The following is a 12,368-nucleotide window of genomic DNA, read 5'->3' as shown; positions in this document are numbered from 1 at the left end:
TGCAGTATTATAGCAGATATAGGTGGATACCAGAAAAAGGCAGTAAACTAGGTTACTGTATAGAGAGCAGTTCTTTATAGTTCCTGAACCCACAGCGATAATGTATGAGCTTTGTTCTAAAAATCCTTTCTTTACCTTGCCTGATAGCAAAATATACACTACCTAGATAAAAAATTCATCTCATAAAAAATTCTTCAGATCAAAGAAAGTAACAATACTGTAGTGAACGAAAGGAAATGCAAGTGTAATTTCTCAAATATTCCTGTCCTGTCACTGTATTCATGATCATAATTGGTGCAGAAAAGACTTCACTGCTACTACTTCGCTGCTTCTCCGGACAAATGTTGCCTTCCATTCTAGTGATAAAGTCTGTTTAGCCTGCCTTCCTTTCATAGTGAATCTAGAACATTTCAAATACCAACTTTCCATTCAGGGACCTTCTCATTTCCTGCATTTCCCTTGCAATAGCAGATACCACTCATTCCATGCCTTGCTCAGCAGCCACTTGTTGGCATCACTCCTCTGCATGAGATCCCTTGGCAGAATCACATACATGAAGTCATGATTTCTACACAACTCAAATACAGTTGGTGATGAAAAGATGGCAGAAACAGATATTGAAGACAGCTTTTTAATGGGTCTGAACAACTCACAATTTTTCAATATGAAATCTGTGGATTCTGAAATTATACCAACCTACACTACAGGAGATTATGAGTTATAACTCATAATGAAGGAAACGAGAAAAGCAGATGACTGTCAAGCTGAATGTTGGTGTCCAGATGCTATAAAAAATTATCTGATGTTTCTAAAGCTTAAAAACTGCAGCAATACAATCAGATTTATGGAAAATGCCACATCATATACGTGATCTGAAACACTAAGTAATTCCTGAAAAAATGTGTATCAGCTTTCATTGTATCAGCAAGACAGTATCATTATTGCTAAAGCATTGAAGTAGCTCATCATTGAGACAGATAATAGTACCAAGCATTAATTGCAAAGAACTTTTTTAGCAGTTTTTCCCTGACACACTTGGGTGTCAAGCAGCTCTTCCAAAACACACCTAAATTAGAATCACTAACAAGCAGAGGAGAAGAATAAGCTTTTATCCTTGTATGCTTTGTCAATGTGGTGTTTCTCTTTTTCATTCTCTGGTCAGATCGAGGAGATTTTTTTAATCATGATAGATCAGTTTATTTTCCAAATATATGAGAGTACTTACCAGCTGTAAAGCTGCAGAGATGTCTTCTGTGCTTTCAACAGTCCCAAAATAATTAGTAGCCTCCTTCTTCTAGTTTTATATCCACTTTGGGAACAAGTTTCCCTTAGACATCTTCCACTAATTGCCACAAAGACTTGTACAATAATCCAAAGGCAAGATAGTAACCTTCTTTGCTAATACAAGACTAATCTAAATCGCCTCTGCCTTTTTGCTGTGGAGGCAGGCAAACAGTAAACAGAAGCAGAATCCTGCTGGGTTGCCTCATTTGCAAAAGCAGTATAAAAGCAGAAGGAAGTTCCCTAAGTAACTGCTGTGATAAAAGAAGTTGTCAAGGCTAAAAGCCAGATGTGGCTTCAGATGACTGTTTTTAAACTCTGAAGCACTTTGTTCAGTAGGTCAGGACATACGAAGATTGAGACATAAAAAGTGCATTTTTGTTTAAACTTAATACAAATACAAGAGTCCTCTCTTTAACCTTTGAAAGAAAGTTAGCTTACTGGCTGTCTACAAACTTCGTATCAGTCATGAATGCAGGACTTGGAGAAAACAAAGCAAGTGGTCATTTTATATTTTATATTTTAGATGAAAACACAAAAAAATACTTGGTGAAATGAAATGCCTGTTACAAGACAGGCATTAGCTGTTACTAGATTTTTGGCGGCCTCACCTGTTATTAAAAATATTTAGTTCTCTATAAGATAGTCTAAATTCTGCAGATTCTGTATTATTTTTTCTGCCTTTTAAGCCACATTTAACATAAAAGGCTTTGTCTACCTAATCAACAAGATCAAAAAAGAACATCCACAATTATTTGTGTCTCCATGCAGCTAGCCTTGCAGAAACAGACTAAAAAAAAAAAAATCTGGGAACACAAAAATTTCTCATTGCAACCATTTAGATTAAACTATAACCCTTTGTCATTATCAAAGTTTCTTTTTCTTGTCAGAGATTTCCGATTTATAAATATGATTACCTGGAAGCGTATTTAAAAGTTATTAGATAGCTATTATTATACAAGCTTTTTTCTAAAACCATGCCATGAAACGGAAGTCTCAGAGATCACATCAACCTGCTACCTGTGCTCCAGAATCCAGGAGCAATGATCAGTGTGATGGACAGAGCAAGCTTTACAAGAGTTATATGACTCTTGTGAAACATGCATTCAACCCTAAAATCACAAAGTTATGATCACAGAACCTTGAAGCAATTCAAGCATTTCTAGATTTGTAGCATGGGATTATTCATGCTTTTGTGTACCAAAAGTAAAAGCTGTTCTGCAAAACACACTACTTCTGGTTCTTGAAGAATATAACTCAGAACTTCTTGACGTTAGGTCATTAGTCAGACATCTAAAAAGAATTATGCTAATACAAAGGACAATAAGGGTCTCCCATTCCAAAGCGAGTACAAAAAAACACCCCCATGTTTTAAACCAGAAATCAGTCATAATTCTTTGGCATTATAGTGCATGAACTGTTGTAGACAACGCATTGCGATAAATACTGCAATTAGGTGATTAGGCAATTACTAAGCAAGATAACATGTCAGTTTTATCTGACGAAATGGCATTTCCAGTGCTTTAGTTGAGGTTCCTGAAAATAATTCTACAGTCTCCTATACATAAGTGAATTTTATATTTCATTCAACATGTCTAGCTATCATTTGGATTTTGCATAGAAGCAGAATCCTACACTTCAGGTCACTCTCGACTGATCACGTGCTACAAGAACTCAGTTCTTCTAAGTTGTCCTAATTTCTTGAGGCCTCCCAGCTGACATCAATTTCGCTCCACGCTTGGAATCCTATGTCTTAAATTCTGTGCAAAATAAATCTTTTGAAAGAAGGCTACTGCTTCTTAGATGAGTCAATACGAATCATCAGAATCCTTGATTCTATATAATTTTGGTTGCTTTTGGTATAGGGAATTCCATTCATTGATTCTGTAGGTCAAACTATCACATGGGAGCCACCTAAATTTCTTACCATGAGATGTCTATTTATTTAAGCTGCAACTTATCTAATCCCTTAAGAATTATATTTTAAAAATATTTAAGCACATTCTGACAACTGATACAATTCAATAAAGCTTTGTGTCCATTACCTTTAAAGACGATTTAGTTCGAGGTTCTGTTTTCTGTCTGGTAAGTTTGTTTTGAATAAGCAATGACTGATCTGTACGAGCATCATAATTTCCATGTTCTGAATCATCTGTGTACGTGTCTTTGTCCTTTCCTACATCTGAAGGAAAAACAGAAGAAAATAGTGGGCTTATTTTAGGTTGTAGCAAAGAGAAACTAACAGTATTGTTACAGCCACAGCTGAATATTCCTTTAAAGTATTCACTTTTCAATAACTTACAGTCTATCCTTTCCTGCAAAAGTCTTTAACTTGAAATGTTACCATGTTTGTCTTAAACTAGAAGTAAACTCTTTTTAGTAGGAGGCCTATAGAAACTTTTTTCGACCATCATTCAAATCAAAAAAGCCCACAACGTTGTTCACAGCAGTTTAAAAAAGCCCATAAAGCAAGTATTAAACGTTTTTGTGCTTGACTCACAACTGTCAAGACTCAATATGTGTTATTAATTAGGCAGGTGCATCCTGGAGACTAGACTCATAACTCACGTTTTAAACTTCAACAAGCAATCGAACTGCACGATTCTCCTACACACTTGCTGCTCATCCTTAGGTACAGTATTTGGAAATTTGCATATTAAGGTATGGCAGTGACCACTTCAGAACACTTTTTAAGACGTGCACCTGACGGTCGTAGAAGATAGCTGACACCATGTAGAAAGTGCTTGTGTTTTCATTGGATTTGTTTTTAATTGCTCAGCAAAAGTTTTTTTATAACAGAGCATCCTAAGATAGCTGCAGGTGACTGAGGACCTTCCTCAAAGCTTACTAAGATCCACTCGCACAGACTAAATTTCCTCCCACATCATCACTACAGACAAGCTAGAAGGACTCGAGTCTCTGAGTCACTCTACATCCTCTATCAGAAGGGACACTTTTTTCCAGACATTTAATTTCCTTGCACGTTCTCCATAAAAAAAATCATGACAATACTTACCACATATACACAGCAGGAGTGAAATAAGGGGTAATGCCTGTAGAACTTTGGACAGGCAGTTTTAATGAATGTTGGAAAACAGCTGGCCTTGAAAAAAATATTTTAAAGATTAAAAGGATAAAATAATTATTCCCACAGAATTATATCTTGGATAAACTGGAAATAGAAACATATTCAGACATAAAAGTTACCCATAAATCCCGAGCCAAGTTCTCTTCCCAGCTTTCAGATCAACATGGGAAAAGTCAAGGGAACTGGGAACAGCATTTAGCCCAGCAATTCTAAACCCTAAATAGCAGCCAAGAAACAAGTCCTGGTTGCTGTGGGAACCACAGTCTTGAATTTCCTGAATTTTATATTCATAAAAGCTCATCTGCAACAACAAAGTATTTTTCATTAAGTTGTTCAGTTAAATTCTTCACAGTAAGTACTACACAAAAAATATAGCCACAATTATCTCATGTCGCCTAGACATTTCTGAGAGGGAATATTAAACTGCAACATTTACCAAGAGTTGTTTTTTCCTGCAATTCAGCTGTTTACATAATGACTACAGAAAATGAGCCCTTGGTAATCTCCGATACTGCTATCAACCTCAGTAAATCTGTAAAAGGATTTCTTAATGTACGAAATAGCCCGTTTTAATTGTCAGAGCACCAACCTCAGAGATTTTATTTATTTTAAACACAGTTTTAACCTAATATACAGGTTACTCTGTGTAACGTAGTGAATGTAGTAAAAAGACTGTCAAGAAGGTTTCAGTTAGTAGGTATCCTGTTTCCTACTTTGTGTATTTATGCAACTTTGCAGGTTTGATTCACACCCAGATGTGATGAGCTCTTAGCTTTGCTGAAGATCAAGGTCTTATAAAAGAAGCCAATAAAATGAAAAGGAGAGGCCTATGAAACCTAACCTTTTGCATCAAGACACGTCATTTAATCTGAAAGAAAGACTCTATTTACATTAAAAAGTCTATTTTTATGAGGGAAGTTTTAGAGGATTAGACATTATGATTACACCTAATACTCAAAAAACAACCTTTGCAAAGGTACACAATATTTTGCCTAAACAATTTAAAGTTATGAAATGAGTTTTCCCTTAGTGTTCAACATACTTTTACCTGCTAAACATTTTTGTTTTCAAGAACGCAGCTTTTAAACTGTAGCATGTATTTTCTGTAAAAAAAAAGACATTACCTTCCATTTAGATACCTGCTATCTTGCCTGGAATGTAGTTAAAAAACGTTTTAGCAACAAAAAAACCCATAAAAATAATAAAAAAATATAATTAAAAAGGTACATCTCTTAGATAAAATTTAACAATACTTGTTTCTGTAGCTTTCAACAATCAATGACTTATTTTATGCACCTCAAGCACTGCCCTACCAAGTAATGGTATCAGTACAGTAAAAAAGGGGAGGAATGAATCTTAAAACACAGCATTTAAATATTGTACTTGCATAAGAATTTGTCACAGCTGCCTGAAAAAATGTGAGAGACATAGCATACAATCCCTATTTTAAAAATATATCCAAAAGCGTGCATTTTTCTCAACATTCATATAGTTTTAGATATTAATGTCTACACAACACCTGAAGTATGCTTTGTAGATACTTTGAATACACTAGTACTCCCAATTTACCTCTTCTGCAGCACATACCAAAACAACATCTTTAATTTAAATAATTATACTCAAAGTTCAATGGATTGCATCATATTTCTATACCAGTACAGGTTAGAAAGAACAAATGCAGTGCGTGTGTGTTTTGGGAGGCTCATTTTGCTTCTTAAGTTGAACTTTCTGTAAATTTGTTTTGATTAGTTTTTAAATTTTTAAACAATGGAGAACGAAATATGTTGGGTTTAGAAAAAGATTTTGAGAGAAGACGACAGAAATGAAACTTTGCCACTAACAGCATTGACTGTGTTTTAGTACTCTTCTATGACCAGGTGCTTTTTCCATAATAAGGTAACCACCACTTTTAATAAACAAGAAAGTCTATCCATTGTAATTTTCCCTCCAAACAAGTCAAAATTGCACACACAGATAAACTTACACGACCTAAATTAACTTGAGCTTGGTCACCCCTAATGTCACCAATGCATACTACAATACACAGTAATTTAACTGCTTAAGTCTTTCTTCAGTAACTGCAGTTTCCAAACTTTCATGAAACTTTTATGTAACTTTTGTCTATAAAGTAACACTATTTTCTGCCACCCTTTCCTCCATAATCTCTGTTGTTTGGTTTTGCATTTTAACTGCCATTTGGGACTGCCACAAGCCAAACCAAGATGGCATCCGTGAATGTTGCAGCTAGAGCTGTACTGCCCAAGGATGTTTTTAATGTAACATACCCCAAAAGCAATGATACAGACTAAGAGTCTTTCTATTTGACTTGCATTATAAGTATCCATCTTCAAATTCAAACATGGAGTCTTTATTTGGCTGCAGCTCCACACAACACCATGAGAAAAGCTTGGCTGCCTCAAGCTCTTTCCATCTGCACTGTGGGAAAGCTACTGTTTACTTCATTTTTCAGTTCCCATCATGCCTTCCCTGGCCTACGACAACTCCTTTGGTTGTTATTGTCAAGAACAACTGCCAGCATTTCTATTCTCCTATCTTCATGAGTGCTGTCCCACCTGTGCTTTACTGGGCACATCTGAAAGACATGAGCCTGGAGTCCCATTCCCATAAACCAGGACACCTGCAAGTGCTCATGATTTATTTTATTAAACATGGTTTTTTTTGTTTTTTTTTCCTTTTTTCAGATCTAAAAAAGGTTGATCAGATTCTCAGCTGTGTAGGTCTAATCACTAAAATACTGCTCTTCAATGGCCAATAATCGATATGTTGAAATCTATCAGCTGAGCAGATATAGTGTATTTAGCTTTCAGTTAGTCTATACTTCAGATATTGATTCTGCAGGGTACTAGAGTGAATGGTAATTTCCAGAAACATCTAAAACACCTTTAGTCAACGTAAAAATATAGCAAGGTTGGTAAAGAGTGCAATAATTATTCACCAAACAGTCTTCCATTTCTCTTTTACTGTGGGATCCAATAAAAAAAAAAACAACTTAAATAATTTCTGTCCTGTTGGGTAGACTCTTGGCTAAAATCAGCTTTCCTGCATTAATGCTAAAGTAAATGGCGGATCTAGAGCTATCTGAAAAACATTGAAATTCTGCAAAAGCTCGAGCTGGAAAGACAATAGACAGAAAAGAGGGGGGGAAAAGCACGACTGGTGTAAAAAAGTCTGCTGCAGTAGGAGGACTGTAAGTGGGAGGATGGGACTGTTGTGTGCTCATGTCCATGTCCTCAAAGTGACAAGGACATCTAAAAGACATCTGCCTTCATCCTTAACCGCTCTCTTTTTTTGTTTTTGAGCTCCTGGTAGGATTAATTTTTTCTTTGCTGTTCAGTGAAAATATTATTGCTTATGCGAACAGACTGTGCATGACCCTTTACATGACCTCTTTATAGGAGTTTTCAGAGTACCTACTAAAAGAAGGAGAAAGATTTTAACATTAATCCTACAAAATCTTATATTTCAAAGACTATGTGCTTGCAGAACTAAGTAAACAACTATACAATGTAACTATAATGCATTTTTAAGCAGTTAGTATAGCCAATAACAGTATTTTGCTGATGTATTTCACTTATTCAATTACGTTAATTGAAATCTGTGTGGTAGTTGAAAGCTTTTTCAACTGTTGTCACATAAAAAATTTTATTTAAAAAAATCATTAAAGTTAGATATACAATTTGCAAGCCCCAAGTGACCTGTTACAGAAAGGAAAATTAATAAGCTATTATGACTTCAAGCCAGGAAAACAAAGACTTCTGCATTAAGCTGTTCAGCTTTCACTAGCACTGCAAAAATTAGAGAGGAAAAAAAAAGACTGAATTTAAATAAAGATGAGGATATTAAATCGGAGAAAAGTGTGACAGCTTGTAATTCTAGAGACAGAGACCAAATCGTATTTCAATGAAGTCAATGGCAATTTCACTATTCAATTCAATAAATCAGAGACTTCTCTTTAATTAGGTACATACTTATAATTGTTAGAACACCTGAACAGAAAACTAAGTCTTGCATTCTGTCAACTTGGACCCACACTCACGTATAAAGTGATTTAAAAAAGAATCAAGCATTAATCAAGCAGATAACCGAGCTCTTCATCCTAGCAGTTACTTTGTTTTGCTCTCTTGTAATATGGAGGCAAGATGAGTAACTTCAGTCTTCAGACACTACAGAAACCTATCTACACCTCCTGACATACAGTCTTGCTATGCTTGATGCATGACAGTAAGATTTGCCCTAAAGTGACTTCTAGGATAAAAACGTTGGAGAGGCTGTCATTTCTGGGAGTCTTTTACCTAACAATGCAGAAGCACTTAGTTTAGAAATTGATTTCTAGGTCCACACTTTGCATCTTCATTTTTGGGTCTTCTTAACTGCTGGGCTACCTTTATTTCTATCATATTTTTCTGAAAGGCCAAGAGTGCATTTTAATTTTATGACAGTTAGAGGATAAAAGGCACTTGTCCCAGTTTCTCTGTAACATGCAATTCATCAATGCATTTTAAATAACTGTAGTGTAGGATAGCAAATGCTTTTCATTTGAAATGTGGCATAGTCATGGGAAGGAAAATTAATATCAAAATTATTCCTAAATAGTCAGTCTTTCACAAACATTGATAGGATGATTCCTGACTCAATCCTTTGAGCCTTTACACACTTAGGTACAGGCCTTGCAAGGCTTTAGCAAGAATAAGGTTATTGTTCAAGAAATTAATCCCCTTTTGCCCTAATTTTAGTCCTAGCAACAACAAATAACCTGGAGAAGGATATCACTAGACACCTGGATAAGCGGCACTGTGATGGGATTTGGGTCTTCTTGTTTTATTGTGCTGTGTACCTGGAATACTATATTGCATATGTAACACAGAAGGTTTTTCAGCTACCCGTCTATGTGTATTCATCAACCAAAAACTACTATAACCGACAAGCGTAGACTTTTCTTAAATGTGCAGTTTCTCATGAGCTTTCATACAGTGGTAACCATTACACAGAATATTTCTCATTTTTAAAAAGGGAGTCTGGCAGGTATTCTTGCTGTTTGGAGGAGCTAAGATGGTGTACAGAAATGGTACAGGCACATTAAATGCCTAAAGCACTCTGAAGTTTTGAACCTCAATATTAAGTCCAAAGACTAATCCTTCTTACGTTTCAGTGAGCACTATGCTTGTGACAGGTCATACAGCTTCTTCATCCGTGCTGCCAGCTCTCCGGGCATGAACCCGCTCTAACCTGGGAGCTGGACAATTCCCTCACACACCAGGTACAGGAAAAACCATCCCTGATGCAGCTTCTCAGCCGTCTCAGAACACAGTCAGAACAGACATGATGGCCCTTACCTATGCAGGCATCGCCTAAGGGCCACAAGCTTCTGAAAAAATTATTCCAAAAGTCACAATGGAAACATCACATTTCTGCTGAAGCAGAAACTGAACTTGGCCTTCTTGAGTCATATCCTTCGTGCTCTTTCAGTCCCTCCTTTCAGGTAAGCACTGCATGTATTGCACAGGTTATTCTGTCCATTTTGGTTTGTCATAACATCACTTAATCAAAATTCACTTACAAGCACTTCTGAAATGGAGTACTGAAAAAAGGTTTTTATCATGCAGTTGTTTCGATAATTTGTTGGATTGCTCATTTTGATTCAGGTCTTCCTTTCTCAGTTCACTACATTGCAGCATGCCACATAAATAGTGAGTTTCTTATATATAAACTTTGTAGTAACTGGATTCAGGATACAAGGTAACTGTTACAACAAAATTATGAACTACATAATTCATGATCAAGTTCCTGTCTAGGACAGATTTCATGTCATGCTGAGGAAGATGAGTTACTGCGCATAAATCCCTCATAACCTAATTCAGAAAAAAAGAAATTGAAAAAAGATTAAAGTAATTAGTATTGTTTGATTTGCTACCGAGTGTTGATTTTATTTGCCAAATAACTTAAAATTAGATACTCACTGCATCTAAATCCTGAATGCTAATTCCTATAATATCCATTACTCATTTCTTCCATGTTATTTGAAATCAAATATTTCAGGCTAACAGCGGAGGGCAGTTCCTGAGATGATCCTCTACCATTTCTGATTCTAGGATCTGCAGAAAGCTACTTACATGCTTATTTGTGTCAGAATGAGCAAACTGGATTTTGAAGTTAACAAGCAGACTATCAGACTCACAAGTCTTTCTCCTAGCTGAACTGGATCTCCAATATGGCCTAACTCCTGAAAATTTTGACGCTTTAGCTATATATGTGATGCACTGGATTTTTAAAGGCATTAATCCATATTGTAATAAGAAATCCCTTTTGTAAATCTGGCTCACAGTGTTTGAAAGTGAACATTAAAAAAAGGAAGTCAAACTTGACAATACTAATGATAGTGATTTTAACAATGGAAAGGGATCTAGCAAATGGAAAAACATGTCACATCAGTCCAAATACCGCCACTGTCCTTCTGCTCCTTTCGCTAAACCCAAAGGATGATTTGAGAAAAGATCAGACCATTCAGCGGAATATTATTTACTGGTTTTGCAAACCTTTGCACCTTACACAGTTGTTTTTCACCTGTACCATGCATCAGAAGAGGGCGTTTATCTCAGTCATGACAAGAAAAAAGTTATTCTTAGAAAAGGGAGTTATTACTGCAATAAAGTAAAACAAATTCTCCTGCAAACCATGTAAATTCCCTTCAGCTTAACTCAAGAGTACTTCATTTTCAGTTCAGCAATAAAGAATGGCTAAATTCTCTTAAACTCAGTCAACTGATTCTTAAAGCTCACTCAAAACTCCAAAGTTAGGTAGTAACCACCTCCTACAATTTTAACAGAGATTACTGAAGAAGATTTTTCAGCTGTACATGGAGACAAAATTCTAGTGCAAATAACCCTCACCAAAATTGTTTACATTCAGATTTCTTTTCTAAAAGATGGCCAGCCAAATTTGTGATCCTTCAAAGATTAGGTTCATTCCCTTTATGCATATGATGCCCTTGAAGAAAAAAGAAAAGTATTATTTTAAAAATTTACCAAGTACTGTTTCTTTATACACGCATGTGCACACAGACACACCTCCGCACCACTGGAGCAGCTCCTGGATGAACTCATTAGTTAAAGTGTCTGCAATTCTGTTGTGTTTGTGGAACTTTAAAAAAAAGTTCTGGAGGAAACTAATTTTTTATGAATGTGACTCTCTGTATGTAGTTACTATGTAGCTACTAGGAACTAACTATTCCCCACTTACCTTTTCTAGCTCCAATGAGAGCCGCAAGCTAGTATTGGTAGTTGCAGTAAAGCCAGAAATTCAGCAACAGAAGTTACAGCTATATCATTTAAATCCAGCTGGCACAATCAAAGTAATTACTGAGCATGTCTTTCAGAAACAAAACAAAGCACAGTGAAAACAGAATGGAATATAAATATACACTATGTTGTTTTAAGCAAGTATCCACAGACAGAAGACTTCGAAAAAAGAGTATAATGTTGCATTCCCTTTGAGTGAATGAGTGTCAAATGTCTGAGTGTCACTGGTGTGACTTTCAAATGTATTAAAAATGTATAAAAATCCCCGTCTCACAAGAAGACAGAATTAGACACATCTCTGGAAGAGGAGAAGCCATTTGGCCTATTTTATGTACAGTTTCATGATGCTGCCTAATTAAAAATTCACGACATTCACTTAATTCAACATTCTTTCATGTTCTCAGGGGAGCAGTTTGCAAAGGTTCACTGAGAAGATGACACCCATTAATCAGCCTATTTTGTAAACTCCATCAAAGTGTCAGAGTACCGACTAAAGCACGGAGCAGTGCTGCATCATTCACACCTATCTGGTGATCAAAGTTCAAGTAGCGATATTCCTTTTATTTTTTTTTTAATCCCCAGACTCAGAATGAAAAGGAAAGTTTTATTCTTGGAGACAAATACCCACATAAACAGGATCTCCAAATGCAACCAAACTCTATCCTGAAGGTTTACAAAAAGGC

The 12,368-nt window shown here is 35.9% G+C and overlaps 1 protein-coding gene across 5 annotated transcripts in view; it reads right to left on the bottom strand.

Moving 5' to 3' along the window:
- ANO3 (anoctamin 3) overlaps positions 1-12,368 on the bottom strand; it is a 155,012-nt gene that overhangs the window by 76,402 nt on the left and 66,242 nt on the right. For all 5 annotated transcript variants that reach the window (XM_075426381.1, XM_075426384.1, XM_075426380.1 and 2 more), the window contains exon 4: positions 3,327-3,463. In XM_075426381.1, the coding sequence (XP_075282496.1) occupies positions 3,327-3,463 (137 nt within the window). The remainder of the gene's footprint in view (positions 1-3,326; positions 3,464-12,368) is intronic.

Source organism: Opisthocomus hoazin, chromosome 7, assembly GCF_030867145.1.
Source record: "Opisthocomus hoazin isolate bOpiHoa1 chromosome 7, bOpiHoa1.hap1, whole genome shotgun sequence".
Classification (NCBI taxonomy): Eukaryota; Metazoa; Chordata; class Aves; order Opisthocomiformes; family Opisthocomidae; genus Opisthocomus; species Opisthocomus hoazin.
Note: the sequence above shows the minus strand (reverse complement) of the source record. Positions and strands in the feature narration are given on the sequence as shown.